General features: G+C 39.7%; 1 protein-coding gene across 2 annotated transcripts in view; it reads left to right on the plus strand.

Moving 5' to 3' along the window:
* Positions 1–18,389, plus strand: part of RYR2 (ryanodine receptor 2) — a 699,456-nt gene that overhangs the window by 623,879 nt on the left and 57,188 nt on the right. For both annotated transcript variants that reach the window (XM_043544343.1, XM_043544344.1), the window contains 8 exons: positions 67–195; positions 3,013–3,117; positions 5,898–5,979; positions 7,732–9,035; positions 10,047–10,114; positions 13,103–13,250; positions 15,777–15,863; positions 16,861–17,079. In XM_043544343.1, coding sequence (XP_043400278.1) covers positions 67–195; positions 3,013–3,117; positions 5,898–5,979; positions 7,732–9,035; positions 10,047–10,114; positions 13,103–13,250; positions 15,777–15,863; positions 16,861–17,079 — 2,142 coding nt within the window. The remainder of the gene's footprint in view (positions 1–66; positions 196–3,012; positions 3,118–5,897; positions 5,980–7,731; positions 9,036–10,046; positions 10,115–13,102; positions 13,251–15,776; positions 15,864–16,860; positions 17,080–18,389) is intronic.

Consider the following 18,389-nt stretch of genomic DNA (forward strand, 5'->3'; position numbering starts at 1 on the left):
ATGAACACAGGAGTGACAGTTTGAATATCTGACCTGCATGTGTTGTTTCTTACATCTGTTTTATAGGAATCAATTAGTGATTTCTACTGGTATTATTCTGGGAAGGATGTTATTGATGAGCAAGGACAACGTAATTTCTCCAAAGCAATTCAAGTTGCAAAACAGGTCTTCAATACTCTCACAGAGTATATTCAGGTAAACTGCTCATTGCATGAAATTAGTAAGAAATAATGTTTTGAAATATGTTTAGTAGCCATTTGTTATTTTTTTGCAAACTAAGAATTTAGCAGTTTCCCAGGTATCATTGAATTATCTCCTCTTTTGCTAACCAAGACTTCTTGTGTCCCAGTATGTAGCCAGTTGTGTCCTTTTCTTTCCAACAGGAACCTTGCCATTATAATTTGTTTTGCACCTCAAGACTGGACTACTGCAATGTATCATACTATGTTCTTCACGTTTGCTTTATCTGAAAAGTAAAACTAATGTAGAATGTGGCTGCGTGCTTAGTAAGTAGAATATCATGGCATATTCAGTCAGTGCTCTGGCTTCTTGTCAGTTTGATTATAAAGCTCTGAATACACTGCTTGAGAAAACTCTTTCCCCATGACATATTGCCACATTTCAGATCTGCAGAGACTTGCCTGACCTGGACCCTCTTTGCAATAAACAAGAAGAAACTGCTGGCAGGATGTAATGAGCACCATAAAAAAGTTCTAGAAGAAATTAATAATTCTGTACTGAGTGCAGGGCTTGGAAGGGGTGCAACAAATAAAATATGGAGCGCCGCATTGAAGGATAAGAAAAAAATGGAATAGCTGTCTCATTCCATGAGAACCATCCATTCTGTGCACTGACTAAGGCAAGGGGTCTCATAGACTTTAAGGCCAGAAGGGACCATCATGCTCATCTAGTCTGACCTCCTGCTCATTGCAGGCAACAGAAGCTCACCCATCCACTCTTGTAAAAGACCCATAACCTCTGTGAGTTCCTGTATTCCTCAAATCTTGATTTAAAGACTTCAAGTTACAAGGAACCCACCATTTACACTAGTTTAAACCTGCAAGTGATCCATGCCCCATGCTGCAGAGGAGGGGGAAAAAAAACCTGGTCTCTGCCAGTCTGGCCTGAGGGAAACTTCCTTTCGGACCCCATATACGGTGATCAGTTAGACCCGGAGCACGTGGACAAGCTCCGCAGCCAGACATCTGGAAAATAATTTTCTGTAGTAACTCAGAGCCCTTCCAGTCTAGTGTCCCATCACCAATCCTGGTAGGTCTTTGCTACTAGCAGTTGCAGATCAGCTACATCCACTTCATAAACTTATCAAGTTCAGTCTTGAAGCCAGTTAGGTTTTTTGTCACCATTACTCCCCTTGGAAGCTCGGTCCTATGGAAAAACTTGAATTCTGTCATTTCCTAATTTTTGAGTACTTGACTTTGCAATCTTCATAACGTTATTTAATGTAGTTTTTCTTTTCTATGTAACTAGCTAGAATTTTTAAAGAAAAAAATGGCAGTCAAATTCTCCTAGGTTTAATTTTAATAAATACCCTTTATTGTTCTCTTAAAAAAGGATGTGTGATAAATGTTAGTGGAAAGTGTTAGGCAGCCTTAACATGGTTCACTGCTATTCATCCTATACTATATTGGATCCTCTATCCATGTACAGAACTTCTTTCCCCATAAGTGGGCACTCTGTGTGCAGATTGAGGTCCCATATAATTCATTTATTTCTTAGTGAATGTCATTACCAGTATGCTACAATATACTAGTCTTTTCCCATGTAAAATAATCGAGTGAGAAATGCTGCTTATGACAATATGAAGTGATTTCAAATAATTTGGGGCCTTTTTTCTGATTACACAATATTTTCATTATGGAAGTTGAGGTTCAACTGTCAGGAGATTGTTTAAAACTACACTATATGAAATCATGGCAATTATATTAATCAATGAAAGGATCATTTTGATAAGCCAAAAAGTAGCTTTATCTGATAACTATTTTTGAGAAATTATCAGAAAAATTAATGCTTAAAAGATAGGGACAGACTCTGATCACATTATATGTCAGGAGTAATTCCATTGAAACTAAATGGACTTACAGGACTATGAAACCTATATGAGTGAAGATTCAGTCCCCTAATTATTGTAATTTCTCTTGGGAAGGATTTATTTAAAGACTGAGCATACAGACTATACTTTTGTATTCACATTCAAATGTTCATTATGGAAATCTGTATTATTTTAGACTTCATAGGAGTGAATTGTGAAAGTATTAGCTTGAATAAGTATTAGCAGAGGCTGGTGATATGCAAATGTATACACACAGCTCTAACAGATTTGGCCCGCTACACCCAAACTATTCTGTTCACAGTGTTAATAAATATCTTATTCATTGTCCTTTGAAATATCATCTGATTTTTGTAAAAATATTATTATAGCATTGTAACACCAGACAATGTTTTACAACAGGTGAAACTTGCTGAACAAAAAACAAGAGGCCTGATTCAACTCTTCTTAAAATAATTTTACCACAACCTCATCATTGTTACTCCTGATTTACAAAAAGAAAAGTACTCCTTTTCTTTTTGCGAATACAGACTAACACGACTGTTACTCTGAAACCTGTCCTGATTTACACTTGGTTAAGTAGAGGAGAATTAGACTAAACATCTGTGCCCCTCATGAGATTCCAATTTAAAGGTGCAAACTGGTACTCTTCCGTGAACATTGAGATCCATTTTTTGTGGCTCCCTCTTTACACAGAACTTTGAAAATGTGGCTTTAGTTGCCTTAAAGCAAGGAAGTGGTAGGGATATTCTACAGTAATTGTTATCAAATGAAATTGTCATTCCATTTATGTTTCCGCTTTCCTTAACAGTTCCTAAAATGCTTGTGTAGCAGCTCTCAGCTGGTCATATTTTAGGTAACCTGATTCTAATTTTATCCTAATGTTTGATGTAATTCTCTTGCATATAAACCCTGTTCTCCTTTTGTTGTCATCTGCATGGTAGGGTCCATGTACAGGGAACCAGCAGAGTCTGGCACACAGCAGGCTGTGGGACGCAGTGGTTGGTTTTCTCCATGTGTTTGCCCACATGCAGATGAAACTATCTCAGGTATCATGTACTTTTTTTTCTTATTTTTTAGTTACTAACTTTTTACAATACATTAGCTGAATTGTTGATCGAACAAATTATTTTCATATTAAGAGAGCGTGACCGGAACAACAATGCAAGGGAATATAGAAGAATTGAGGCAGTATAGGCTATGAACCAGTGGGAGAGAAACTTGGCCAAGTGATTACAGAATGACACAGCAACTCCTATGATCCAACCCATTCTTCAGACACCAACTTCCTCTGTAACTTTGGGCACGTCACTCTGTGCCTCAATTTCCCAATCTGTAAAGCAGAGTCATACATACCTTCTTACTTGTCTCGGGGGGTGTGGTGGAATATTTGAAAAATAATTTGATGTACTCAGATTAAAGGTGCCCGATAAGTGGGAAATGTTTTTTTATTGTTGTTATCATTATTTTTAATCTCTGTTGTTACTTTTATAATATTTAAAGTTATAGAGCTCTGAAGACGAAGATTTTGGCTATTTTTATTATTATTTTAGATTCTGATATGATTCAAGAATCCAGTCTTTGCGTGTACCACAGAGATGAAAGTTGGGATTTAGTGTCGAGTGAAGGTTGATTTCTTAGTTCTGCTGAACTTCTTAGTGCTATAGACATTCTTCGTCTTCATGAATAGGCATATTCTCACAGCAGGTGGCACTGTAATGAGTGCATCCTTTCCTAAATGATAAAGAGGAGAAGCATACAAAAATAGATGTGCACAAAAAGCCTACACATATTGTCATGGTTACCAAAATATACTTATTTTAAGAATGAAAAAGTAGGCTTGTTCCACAATGTGTGGAAAGTCTGTGGCCAAGCCAGGAGTAAAATCCTCTTGGGTCCCAGTGCAGTGCTTTAAGTATGAGAAGACATCCTTTTCTCTTATTAAAAGTTTCTGCTTTCTGCTTTATTCACTGTTCATCCTTTGCACTGAATGAGGCAGGACTCCTATGGTAAAAAAAAATGTGATCATGTTGTGTCATAAAGCCTTACGAGGGGACAGAATTAAATATGCACGAGCAATCTTAATTCTGGGACTTCTTAACTTTTGGTTGCTTCATCTTGTATGTTGGTTTTTTTGTATGTAATTTCATAGATATTAAAAACCTCTAAAAACCCACCACCCCCAGATACTCCATCATATGGAGCCATATTGACCCTCAGCAAGGGTTGTCAGCAGAGTTTGAATCTAGGATCTTTGGATCCACAGCACAGATCTCTACCACTTGAGTTAGAGGAGTGACTGATAGCAGTAATATCTTCTTATCCTGTATGTGGATCGGCTGCTAGAGAGGACTTGATACACACTTTGCCAGCTGTTTGCTAGGCAATAGGGTAATGTTGGGATTCAGGATTCTGCGTTCTGTTCCTGGCTTAGGAAGGAAATGGGGTCTTGTGGTTAGAGAATGCACACCTAAGTGCATAGATTTGGCACATTCATTATAAAAGGCAGTATGGTTTAAGGTTTGCAATTACAGGTTTGTATGCTCAAATCTGTCTGAAGTGACCTTGGACAATGTTTTTCTTACTACATCTGTCAAATGAGAGACTACTTGCCTGCCTCCTGAGACAACCATGAGGCTTTGCTTAATAATAGGGCGAGGGAAGTTTATAGAATTATTAATATTAGTTGCTAGATTAGACCTGATGGTTTCCTCTTAGTCTATGGGACAGTGGCAATGTCTTTTTCCCATTTGGAGCTCAAGCTCTTGGGGACTGGGAGCATGTTCAGTGTCTCAGTATAGTTGACATATTGAGAGATCTTTGAGGCTTTGAACATGTCTAATGCAGATGGGATGCTCAGGTATTTTCATAGCAAAGTTTTAATAAATTCCTCGGAACAAGTGTAAATACTGATTTTCAGAGTCTTTTATAAATTGACTAAATCTGGGTGGATTTCATTGGGGTTGCAAATGGTACCTCTTTGGTGTACCTCATAGAGGCTGGCACTAGAGCTCTTCCAAGAATGGTTGGAAATAGATTTGAACATCAGCAAAACTACTTATTTTCCCTAACTTTGTAGTCGGAAGCCACTGAACTTTTTATGGTGAAATATATGCATGAGGCACAGAACAAACATGGGGAAATTTCAGATGAAATAGTTAAAGATTGTCAAAGTTCTATGCAATTGAAGTTTAATAACTTTGTTTTACTTCTTATAAAATGTTCCCAACTATGACTGATCTGTCACTTTTTTTGGTCTTATTTGAGCTCTTTGTAACTCAATGCTATTGCTGTTATGACACTTTTCTTACGGCCATGTGGGTGGGAACCTGATCATCCCAATACTAACATCAGTTTAGCAAACATAAAGTATTATATAGGCATCATCTCTTCAACTCCGACACAGCTGCATACTATCAGAAAAGCTTTTCTTTTCTTTATTCTCCATAGTAGCTCAACTTGCACTATGGCTGTATTAAATTGCTGTTTCTTCTAAACATATAAAAGTAAGAGTGTGTGTATGTATTTTGCTACTACATGAGAGTAAATAGTTGGATAAATGTGTTTTCCTTTTATTTTCAGATCTGACATAAAGGGCCAAATACACTAATGGCCTCTCAGCTTCTCAGTCTGATTTTCCCTAAATGAAACCTACATGTGCACACACAAACACTAGTTCAAGTTGGCAGTTGTATGTGTAAAATACCTGTTTTACAAGGACAAGTTTCTATTTGTGCAAAATATGTGCCTGCAAGATCAGAGGCTGGGTTGAGGTTGTTAAAAATATTGGCCCAAAATAGTCTTATTTACAATGGATTCATGTTTGCAGGATTCCAGTCAAATTGAATTACTGAAAGAGTTAATGGATCTTCAGAAGGATATGGTGGTCATGTTGTTGTCTATGCTGGAAGGTAATTTTAATTTATTTTAAAAGTTTATTTTGCAAGTATTATAACCGTGTCTTTTCCTCTGCATATTTTTTTCACAGCAAAACCAATGTCTCTTCCTTTTTTAGTATTTTAATGTTCATTAGTTTATTATCAGAAGAGTTGTTGATCTTTAAAGGCTCATGGGAATTATTATAACTATAATTTACATGGTAAGCAATAATGTAAGAATTAATTAAATCAGTGTTAATTAAGCACATGCCAGCTCAGTTTGAATCATTAAAAAGATTTACTTATTTCCATGTGTTTGGCTTCTGTTTTGGTTCAAATGAGATGCTATTTGCTGGTGAAGCTAGAATCCAAGGTTCTTGCTACAGAAGGAAGCTTCACTATTTATCAGTTAAAAAGAAAAGGAGTACTTGTGGCACCTTAGAGACTAACCAGTTTATTTGAGCATGAGCTTTCGTGAGCTACAGCTCACTTCATCGGATGCATAGCAAGCATGCATGCATGCTATGCATCCGATGAAGTGAGCTGTAGCTCACGAAAGCTCATGCTCAAATAAACTGGTTAGTCTCTAAGGTGCCACAAGTACTCCTTTTCTTTTTACGAATACAGACTAACACGGCTGTTACTCTGAAACCTATTTATCAGTTGTTTTATTTACTGTGTGTTAGCAACTTCAGTGTGCTGCATTTAACATCACGCTTTTTTTGTATTGACAATTACCATAACCATGAAAGAATGGGCTTTGAATTCACCTGGGTAGGTCTATCATGGCTGTGGGGGATTGTCCTGTTTAACATTTGCAAAAGTTATCATTGCACCTCAACTTCACTCAGTAGCATACAGCCATTGTAAAATATGGCTTTATTTATTGATTTGCAGTGGCCACTGGGACCTTCAGTCAAGGACTAGGACCACATTGTGCTAGGCATTGAATGAACAAAGATCGTCCCAAAGATACCTATTTTCTCCCTCAGAACCAGAAAGCCTAATCTCCACAGCATATCAAAGCTCCTCAGAGGAATGGCAAGAAAAGTCTCAATGTCACTCCTAAATTCCATCTCCCATTCAGCACTCTACTAAATGTGAAAGAAGTGTTTGATGTATACATACTGACATTTATCTCCTTCTTTCAAAAGCAGTGCTTATACTTACTTCTGTTATTGCATCTCTGTAGAATCATAGAAGTGTAGGACTGGAAGGGACCTCGAGTGGTCATCTAATCCAGTCCCCTGCACTCAAGGCAGGACTAAGTAATAACTAGACCATTCCTGAAAGGTGTTTGTCTAACCTGCTCTTAAAAACCTCCAATAACGGAGATTCCACAACCTCCTTAGGCAATTTTGTCCCCGTGCTTATCTGCCTGACAGGAAGTTTTCCCTAATGTCCAACCTAGTTTTGCCTTGCTGCAATTTAAGCACATTGCTTCTTTTCCTATCCTCAGAGGCGAACAAGAACAATTTTTTCACCCTCCTCCCTGTAACAACCTTTTATGTACTTGAAATCTGTCATTATGGCCCCCCTCAGTCTTCACTTCTTCAGACTAAACAAACCCAGTTTTTTCAATCTTTCTGCATAGATCTTGATTTGGTATAGTATTTTTAAATGATAACCTGTATAGTTATACACTGAAGACTTGCATGCAACCAGATCATTTAGTAATTTGTAAATCTTACCATGTGATGATTTCAGTAATCATTATTAAATGCTTTTATTTGCCAAAATGTTCATTGTCACCAATGACTGGTTATTGCATGTTGCCACCTTTAGGTAATGTTGTGAATGGAACTATTGGCAAGCAGATGGTTGACATGCTAGTGGAGTCTTCCAACAACGTGGAGATGATTCTGAAGTTTTTTGATATGTTCTTAAAGTTGAAGGATTTAACTTCATCTGATGCATTCAAGGAATATGATCCTGATGGTAAGGGTATAATTTCAAAGAGGGACTTTCAGAAGGCCATGGAAAGCCATAAGCACTACACCCAGTCTGAAACTGAGTTTCTACTATCTTGCGCTGAGACAGATGAGAATGAGACTCTGGATTATGAGGAATTTGTGAAACGGTTCCATGAACCTGCCAAAGACATTGGTTTCAATGTTGCTGTTCTCCTGACCAATCTTTCAGAGCACATGCGCCATGATACCCGGTTGCAGACTTTTCTTGAGCTAGCAGAGAGTGTTCTGAATTATTTTCAGCCCTTTCTTGGACGCATAGAAATCATGGGTAGTGCAAAGCGCATTGAGCGAGTTTACTTTGAAATAAGTGAGTCAAGTCGAACTCAGTGGGAGAAACCTCAGGTTAAAGAGTCAAAGAGGCAGTTTATCTTTGATGTAGTAAATGAAGGAGGAGAGAAGGAAAAGATGGAACTTTTTGTTAATTTCTGTGAGGATACCATCTTTGAAATGCAGCTAGCTGCCCAGATCTCTGAGTCAGATTTGAATGAGAGGTCCACAAATAAAGAAGAGAATGAAAAAGATAAGCCTGAGGAACAGGACCCTAGAATGGGCTTCTTCTCCCTTGTGACTGTCAAGTCAGCCTTGATAGCCCTCAAGTATAATATAATGACTCTTACAAAAATGCTCAGCATGAAGAGTCTAAAGAAGCAGATGAAGAAAATGAAGAAAATGACCATGAAGGACATGTTCATGGCTTTATTTTCTTCCTATTGGAGCATCTTGATGGGCTTACTGCATTTCACCTGTAGTGTTTTCCGAGGCTTCTTTCGCATCATGTACAGTTTGCTACTCGGAGGAAGCTTGGTAGAAGGGGCTAAGAAGATCAAGGTAGCTGAACTTTTAGCCAATATGCCAGATCCCACTCAGGATGAGGTACGTGGTGAAGGGGAAGAGGGAGAGAGGAAACCCACAGAAGCTGCATTGCCAGCAGAAGATCTGACCGATCTGACAGCTTTATCAGATGATGGTGACCTACTCTCAGACATATTTGGCTTGGATTTGAAAAGAGAAGGAGGCCAGTATAAGCTGATTCCTCATAATCCAAATGCTGGTCTGAGTGATTTGCTGAGCACACCTTCCTTACTTCCATTACCTGAGGTGCAGGAAAAAATTCAGGTAACAAACTATATTTTTATCCACCATGTTTCAGTCTGTTCTGTGTGGATCAGAAATAAAACTTACAGCTATGTTTGTGTGATTTTAGCTTTTTTCTTAAGTGTGGCATGCTTTTTAAAGAAGAACAGTGAATTACCAAAGTTTAGTCTTTCTGGGATCATGAGCTTGAAGCTGCTCAGACTAGTCCATGTTATTTGGTTTGCTTTTAAATTCAAAATTCCATGTGTCTTTTGTAAATGCAAAAGGAAATGTCATTTTCCCTCACTGTAGCATTGGTTAATAAAAAATGCCTTGATGTTCTGCAGTATGACTGTTGCCTTTTAGCCATGTTTTGGAGGCTGCATACTGTATAATGCTGCTTAGACTTTGTAGATGGGGTTGTTTGTGTTGGTAAGGGGCAGAGCTCAACAGCCCGGGGGCACACTTCTGTTTTGTCTTATGTTCCTAAAGTTCATGCTTCAGAGTTTCATCCAGGTATCTTCAGGGGTCAAGGTATTCTAGGAGGGTTTTGTTTCAATCTCCTTCCTCTGAAGCATCAGGAATGGAGATGGGACATTGGACATGGAGGGCACAGAGCATTCTCTTTCTCAGGTGCATGACTGGTTGGTTCTTGCTCATGTGCTTAGGGTCTCACTGATCAGCATACATGGGGTTGGGAAGGAATTGTTCCCCAGGTCACATTGGCAGTGAGCTTGGGGACTTTTCACCTTCCTCTGCAGCCTGTGGGTACAGGTCACTTGCCAGGATTATCTGGGTATCACTTAATCATTTCCCTGCCATTGCAGGGCTTGGATCACTGGTACATGTCAGCCCTTCCTAGTCTCTTCCTGTTTCACCTACCAATTTAGTCTCCTGTAGGTTGTAATACTTTGATCTCAGTTTTATTGTTGGGTTCAGTGTGCGGTGATAAGTGGTATTGGTGGCCTGTGATATAGAGGAGGTCAGACCAGATGATCTAATGGTTCCTTCTGTCCTTAAACTCTATGACATTTTTTATCTGACTCATTCAAGGAGCAGAAAGTGAATGAAGATGAAAAGGAGGAGAAAGAAGAAACTAAATCGGAACCTGAAAAAGCAGAGTAGGTATAACCCTAGATCTTGCTCCTAAGAACTGTAATTTGTTTTTCTGAGAAATCAGTTTTCTTTACAGGTAGTCCCTTGCTACTTCATTTCTGTGTCATAGAGACATCTCACATGTCTGAATGTAGGTTTCCTTTCACACATCATCCTTGCTGGCAAAGGAGCCCCTCACAGTCCCAGTGCAGTGAAACCAGCATAAAACTGATGCCATTATGGTGGTCTTATGCCTTTTTTTATTCCAGTCCATCCTTCCCAGTCCCGTTTCCGGCTGTGATCACTGTATTTATGTGACACCTGGGATAGCAGCAGCTTTCTCTATAGTGCTGCTCTATGAGTCTTTTAATGATTAGAATTTACACACTGTCTCACACTACCTCCCTCCCTTCCCCAGGAGAGTTAAGAGTGTAACTTTCACTGTATGTCCAGGCCAGGGCTGGGCTGCTTGAACAGACAAATTCCCAATATCACTTGGAACTGAGTTCTCCTGTGTTCAAGGCCCCATGTACTCCACATAAAACTGAACCTAATGTCTACTTCAACAGCCCAAGCTTCTGTAGCATTCTGGTGCAGAAATTCCACAGGCGCATTTATCAGAGGGGTAGCTGTGTTAGTCTGTATCCACAAAAACAACAAGGAGTCCGGTGGCATCTTAAAAGACTAACAGATTTATTTGGGCATAAGCTTTCGTGGGTAAAAGTGGGTTTTTTACCCACAAAAGCTTATGCCCAAATAAATCTGTAAGTCTTTAAGGTGCTACCAGACTCATAGTTACAGGAGCATTTGAATTTAAAACTAGAAGTCTAAATATGTAAGTAGTCCCTGCATGCATTTGTTTGTGATAGTGAATGCAATTTATTGTATGCTGTTCCAAAGATTTCACTTTTCAATCTTCCACACACGTCATCACACACACCAAGGGGAACCTGGAGATTTTGGCAGTTGGGCAGAGAATAGTTAGGGCCTTTGGCATTTGAGCAGGTTTGGGAGGCAGAGTGGGATTGTGGGACAAAAGCGAACATGCCTGAAATTTAATAGTTATTTTTAGGTTCAGAGTTAAAAACCCTTTAAGATGGAAGAGGGAGTTTATCACTCCTAGAACTATTGTTCCAGGCTATCTGCTGATTAAGGAAGAAAATGCTTTGATTTACATTCAGCTCTAGAGCTGTCCGCAACCAGAATTCCTGTCCTATGAAAAATGTCACATTTCCAAATGTTTTTCCTTTTGACTTGGAATTAAAAGTTGAAAATGAAAATTTTCTATTGGATGTAAATTATGGTGCCAGGCAGCCCAACAGCTAGATGGGCACCCCAGGGAGCCAACTAGCTGGTTAGCCCAGGAAGCCGGGCAGCTGAGGGAGCCATCACCAGACAGGCTGCCCAGTGTGCTGGGAGGCTGGGGACGCAAGCAGTCTGCCTGCCGACCCTCCAGTCAGCTTGTAGGCAGGCTGAGAGGAAACCAGACGGGCTGGTCAACCTGCTTGCCTGACTGGTTTCCATCAAAAGTTTTGACAGAGTCAAAATGTTTCCACAACATATATTGATTCCATAAAATCAGAATTTTCCAATGGAAAAAAAGATTCCATCAGAAAATGTTTGACCAGCATTATTTAGTCCATATCTAAAGTTTTCTTGGCAAACACAGTGGCTAGAAGCATTAAACATACAGACAGAACCACATAAGTTCCAGAGAACAATTTTATAGTAAGATGTACGGTCTTTGGCAAAGTCTTTGGGTACAGGTTCACCTAATGAACGGTGTGCAGCTGCTAGGTATGTAAACCAGGGTGATTTTGATTTTACAAACCTTGTCAGTCCAATATTGTTTTGGCTTTAGCAAAATTCTGTGTGAGCATGGCTCACTGCAGGATCACAGTTCAGTGCTCTTAGATTTTTATGCAGCACGAACTTTGTCAGTTTTCTTCAAATGTGCAACTCAGCCTTTCTCTTTGTTTTTGTTTTTCTAAATTAGTGCAACACTGTTTTAGGTCCCAAATTAGTAATAGAATGAAGGACTGAGTTAAAAATCAAATAAATGTAATGGAATACAAAATACAGTGTTTGGTTTTAACTGGTAAAATAGAGTGAAACTACATCCCATAGTTCAGGATTCCTCGTTTTCCTTAGTATAGCTGATACATTACAAACACCTGAAATTGCAACAATCAATTCTTGTTCCTTCCTCCATTTGAGTAAGTGCTTGTGGTATCCATGACTGTTGGAGAGGAAATACACAATCCTGAACTCAAGACTTGGTTCGTAAATAGAGGAGGAAATGCTTTTTCAGTTATTCTGTTTCAAAACATAAATGTATTGTAAGTTTTAAGTCAATTGTATTATGTTATGGTGCTATCCTGCTGCTTTCTCTGCACCCTGGAGTCCTCACCACAGCAGATGTGATGTAGTGCTGAGGGTAGAGGAGAGCCACCCAAAGTGCATTACAGAGCTTAGTTCTATTGGTACTAACTACACTAATATGGAGTGGGGCTTGGGAATAGGAAGGGTGGAGCAGGTGGATCCATAATTACCTGGATTCACCAGTCAAATATCCTCATTTAAGAGAGGCTACTGTAATGCAGTGGCTGCAGTATCACCCACAGAACATTTTTGCCATTTCTTTGTGGCCTGAGAGGGAGAATTCCTCTTCATTTCACATCTCTTCCCTGCACGAATCATGGCGACTGTGGCTTCATGAGGGGACAGGATTTCCCCCTTACTGTGGTGGGACTGTAAACAGGAGTCAGTAATGTGTCCATGGTAAAAATGTTGATGTCCATGGTAATTTTTCAAAAAATTGAATGACTGAATGACATAATCCCCCCTTCCCCCAATGTCCGTCACTAAGTATGGGCATTTTGTCAAGTGTCCGTCGCGCAACATGGTGGTGCCAACCCCTGACTGTAAACATCTGGGTGGGAAAAAAGTTTATAATAGATCTCTAGTCATCTTCAGTGACTCAGCACACATTATGAGCTCATTTGTTTTCTCAGAGGAGAAGATGGAGAAAAGGAAGAAAAAGCCAAAGAAGACAAAGGGAAACAGAAGCTGAGACAGCTTCATGCACACAGATATGGAGAACCAGAAGTCCAGGAATCAGCCTTCTGGAAGAAAATCATAGCATACCAGCAGAAACTTCTTGTAAGATGTTATCTACATTGGACTGAGTACTTGCATGTTAGCCAATTATGTGTACCAGGCACTTGTTACAAAGGACTGCAGAAAGTGTCTGTGCATCTGAGAAAGCTGTAGCAACCTTCACGCACTCTCTGTCCTCAACCCACCCGCAAAAAGGCATAAAAACAAAATGACAGTGAAAATACCAATGTGCTAGGCAAAATTATATTTTTTTTTCGAAAAACATTAATGGCCTTCTTCAAAGATACGTGTAATGTGTGCCTTCAAATATGCATGTACACTCTTCATAACCACAAAACCACTTTTTTTTTTTTTTGCACAAGCTGTTAGTTGTATATGCAGTTACCCAATTTGTGAATGCAAATGTGGGGGTTTGTGGCTGGGAATGGATGCACATGTATTTTGTATTTTTAGGGGGTGGAAGAATTATATGCAATCTTGACAATTATTTGCCACAAATGTTCATAGCTGTATTGCAGCTGTGAAGTCCTATTAGTAAGCAGCACAAGTCTGCTGTGGGGGTAATTAACCATTGGAGCAGTTTACCAAGGATCATGGTGGACTCTCCATCACTGGCAATTTCTAAATCAAGATTTTTTTTAAAAGATATACTGACGTTCAAAAGGAATTATTTGGGGGAAGTTCTGTGGCTGATGTTATGCAACAGGTCAAACTAGATCAGGAATCGGCAACCTTTGGGCCGTGGCCTGCCAGGGTAAGCCCCCTGGTGAGCCGGGCTGGTTTGTTTACCTGCACGTCTGCAGGTTAGGTCGATTGCGGCTCCCACTGGCCACGGTTCGCTGCTCCAGGCCAATGGGGGCTGCAGGAAGCAGCGCAGGCCGAGGGATGTGCTGGCTGCCACTTCCCACAGCCTTGGAATCTATGAAGGGGAAAATTAGAGTGGAGAGATCTCAGAACTCAGAGCAAAATTTGGTGAGTTCAGAAACATGGCAGTATCCTTTCTCACAGGTAAATTACATTTGTCTCTCAGGCTCCAGCCCTATTCAGAGGCTTTGCTCAATATCTGAAAGGCACAAGGCTGAAGAAACTTGGTCTCAGACCTGTGGTAGTGGCTGCAGAGCCTTTCCATGACAACTACCACAAGGTATATCAGGTTTCCTCTGCTCTCTCCCAGCCACCCATGGATCCAAGCAACTCTCTAATCCATTAGCTCTGCACCTGCCTGCATGACAACTCGACCACACATATTCCTATAAAAAGAGCTACTGCTGAGGCCATAGTGTTCAAGGGTCTTCAGGGTCATCTTTCACCGCCTCTCTGCTTTCTAGTCCCTAGGGCAGTGATAGACAATTTCCCTTGTATGTGAGACCTTTCACAGCAGCACATGGGACTGCAGAATTTTACCTTTACTGAGAGAGAGAGAGAGAGAAATTTATGAGGCATGTGACAAACCAATTTAAAGAATTTTTGAAAACCCAGTACTTCATATAAAATTTCCTATCTAGATTTAAATCTGTGTAAAAGAGATGTCGTACATTTTGTATGAAATATTTACTTTTTAAAAACTGTCTTGAAAGCCCATATCTATGGAAAATAAGACTAATTAAAGGAACATATTTCTCAAATAATACAATTTCCCTCCCCCCCCAATTTAGATACATATTTATGCCATCTTGTAAATTGTAATGCATTCACAAAAGGGGGTGGAGAGTTACGGTTACACGTCCAGCCTTATCTTCAACATTCCCGGATTTTTTGAGTGATTCACTTTGCCACTATAGCTTTCTTTTATTGTAGTTTTTTTATATACGTGTAGAGAGAGATAAGAGCAGCAACTATGGATGTTTTAAAAATTAGCCATTGGAAAGATCCAAAAGATTTAGTTAGGTTACAAGTTTAGCTGCACATCTGAAACTTACCTGAACTGTTAAAACCACGTCAGGCTACAGACCTTATGGGAACAGGATTTCCATGGGATTTCCCATATTTCCACTTTCAATCCTGTTGCAGTGGGAACTAGAAAGTACAGTGGCCTAACATATTTCCACTTTCAATCCTGTTGCAGTTGGAACTAGAAAGTACAGTGGCCTAACAACATAATTTCAAGACCAAGTTATCCAAGCTTTTCACTCCTCGCAAGGTCTAAGATTTGGTTGCAAATTCAGCTGGGTTTTATGATTCTCCCACTCTAACTGAAAACCTTGGTAAACATGCAAGCAATTTTTGGAGGAGATTGTGGGAAGAGGTGATCTCCTGAGGGTTTTTAACAGTAAAACTCTGCAAGCTTTCTAGATTTGGATACTTTGAATAATTTTTATAACATAAGGCTCTTAGAAGTAATTTTTATGAGTTCATCAAAGTTGACTAAATCAACTTAAATCAACTAAAGTTGACCGATGAAGTGAGCTGTAGCTCACGAAAGCTTATGCTCAAATAAATTGGTTAGTCTCTAAGGTGCCACTAGTACTCCTTTTCTTTTTGCGAATACAGACTAACACGGCTGCTACTCTGAAACTCGATATATAAAATAATTTATAGATAAACTGTATTTTTTATTTTTATTTTCAGAACTATTTTGCTCGCAATTTTTATAACATGAGGATGTTGGCTTTGTTTGTTGCTTTTGCCATCAACTTCATCCTGCTCTTCTATAAGGTAAATTTGTTGTATTATTACTAATCAACACTTGTGTTGCATAATTACATGAATTTGAAAAATATGGGAGGCTGCGTAGCCAAATTAACACACTAACTTCCAATTAAAACTAGCCAAAGAATGCATAGCCTAGTGGATTAAGGGTCTACTTAATATTTCAAATGTGTTGAGTGCTTATCTTGTTAAAGTGATACCTCTATTAAAATTTCTCTTAGTATTTTTTCCATCAGTACAATTCTAAACAATCAGAGAATCTTATATAAAACATGCCACACATACCAAAAATCTATATGTCTGACCTCTCCACACAGAGTCAAGGCAGGAAAGGGTTAACCATTTAAATACTCAAATTAAATAAGGCACAAGGCTACTTAGAGCCTACTAGGCCTGCACACTGAGGGTCTTCACCTTCCTCATCATAGAAGACCATCTCAGAGCACAGACCCTCATGGCCCGCACACTAGACTTTGCCCCAGTTGGTCTGCATAGTTCAGAGACTGCACAAAGAGAGGGAGTGCAATTTGTGGAGGGGGTGCATAAATCAGTCCTTCAAAAGGTAGTTAGATAATGCTGCTCCAGGCTATATTCGCTTTTCCACTGATGACTCTCTCCTGTCCCTGGAAGCTGCCATACCTAGACGAATCCCTGGCAGAGCCATGCTATCAGGGATTCAGATCAGGGTTGGTCAGAGCTACAGTGTGTGTTACAAGGCCTCCACCAAGAGGGCCATGGCCTCTCATGGATCCCCAGTGATCTGTCAAGTTCGGGGCAGCTTTTCTATGGCGAGGGAATGGCAAAACCAGTCATCCCGGTGGAATAAAGTGGAAGGATCTCTGAGGTATTTCTAGAGGAGATTTCGTCACAAAAAAAGGTTCCCTTCCCCCCATTTACATCACCCTTGGTTTGTCTCTTGTGATTTATAGTACCTAGCCTGTAGAAATGCAAAACTCCTGTCAAATGAAATAGTTGTCCCACTGACTGTGAGTGATTTGAACAGGTCTCCACCTCTGCTGTGATAGAAGAAAAGGAAGTTCTTGTGGTAAATGCTGAGGAAGACTCCAAGTTAAACAGCCTGGAAAGTGGCTCCCATAGGATCATCGCTGTGCACTATGTCCTTGAAGAAAGCAGTGGCTATATGGAACCCACACTGCGGATTTTGGCTATCCTACACACAGTCATCTCCTTTTTCTGCATCATTGGATATTACTGCTTGAAAGTAAGAGGTCGAGGAATTTAACACTGTTTGTTTTTGTAGGCCTCTTTGCTCCTTTCTATTGAGTGATGTGCAGTGGAACAAAATCACAGAAATTTTGCACAAACACGGTGGGGACCCCCATGAAGAGCCACTATGTTGCTGGCCTCCCCTATAAATAAGTTATGCATGTGATGAACCTCACAAGAATTCAGAAAGTGAGGCCTGTCATTTGAGGGAGGTGGAATCCCTCCGTATGGCATGTTCTCATAGGCTCAACACATGGCCATTTACCATGTACATTAATGCAGCCCTGTTCTGACTGAGGTGCCGCCTGTGGCTTTCAAATACAAGTAGAGGGGGATACATGTGACCAGAGGAGGATGGATTACAATGGCAGCATTGCATGTCAGCTGGCTGTGCTGCACAAGAAGCGTATATTGCCAAGGGTGTGTGGTAGTTGGACTAGAGTTTCTGACTGATCAAGGCCTTCCTATTGTCCCTTTTACACCTCTGCCAGTCTTGTTTTATCAGGATTGGAATGCAACAGATCAGCAGCTCACTCAAAGGAGGCACATGAATAGCATTTCTCTTTGCACAGGTTTTTATGCTGTAGGAAATTATTTGGCTTCTAGTTATTTTTCCATCTTATCTTTAATCGGTTACTTTTTCTTTGCCAAAGAGACAGGATCTGCTTTGCAAGTGAAGGCAAATGGTTACTAGGTGGCAGATTTCCTTATGCACTTTAAATACTTCCACAACACCAATAAATAGTGAAACGCATTTTCCATGATTGGGTGTCAGGTGGCATACACAGTACCATCTCCACGTCCTGCCTTTTGAGATATGGCTTTCTTTTTTCTGTGTGAGTTTTATGGAATGTCTCTCAAAAAATATTTTTTTATGTTTATCCTCTTGGTAGACATGAATTAAAAAACTGTTGAAGTAACTGTTTGCCATAATGATTTCCGACATTTCCTGATGCCCTGAATGGAAGACATTGTCCTTAAAAGGAGCAGTTCTAGTCTCGGCCTGTGGCCGCTGTAGACACACATTGCTTTTTAAAAAAAAATCCATCTCAGCTGTTTTGCTTTTTATATGTGTGCAAGATTTGTGTCTGGAAATTGCTGTTAAAATGGGAGTGAGTAAAATCCACTAAACACTTTTTATGAAGCTGTCTTCAAATAATATTTGAACTACAGTTATTATATCGAATGTAATATCCACCCTATTATCAAGCAATATAGTTTTAATTGTTATCGTTCCAATATAATGCTGTCCAGCTGTAGGGTATGGTTTAGGTGCAGAGTCATTGATGTGGGGTGGATAAATAA

The sequence above is a fragment of the Chelonia mydas genome, chromosome 3, assembly GCF_015237465.2.
Source record: "Chelonia mydas isolate rCheMyd1 chromosome 3, rCheMyd1.pri.v2, whole genome shotgun sequence".
Lineage (NCBI taxonomy): Eukaryota > Metazoa > Chordata > Testudines > Cheloniidae > Chelonia > Chelonia mydas.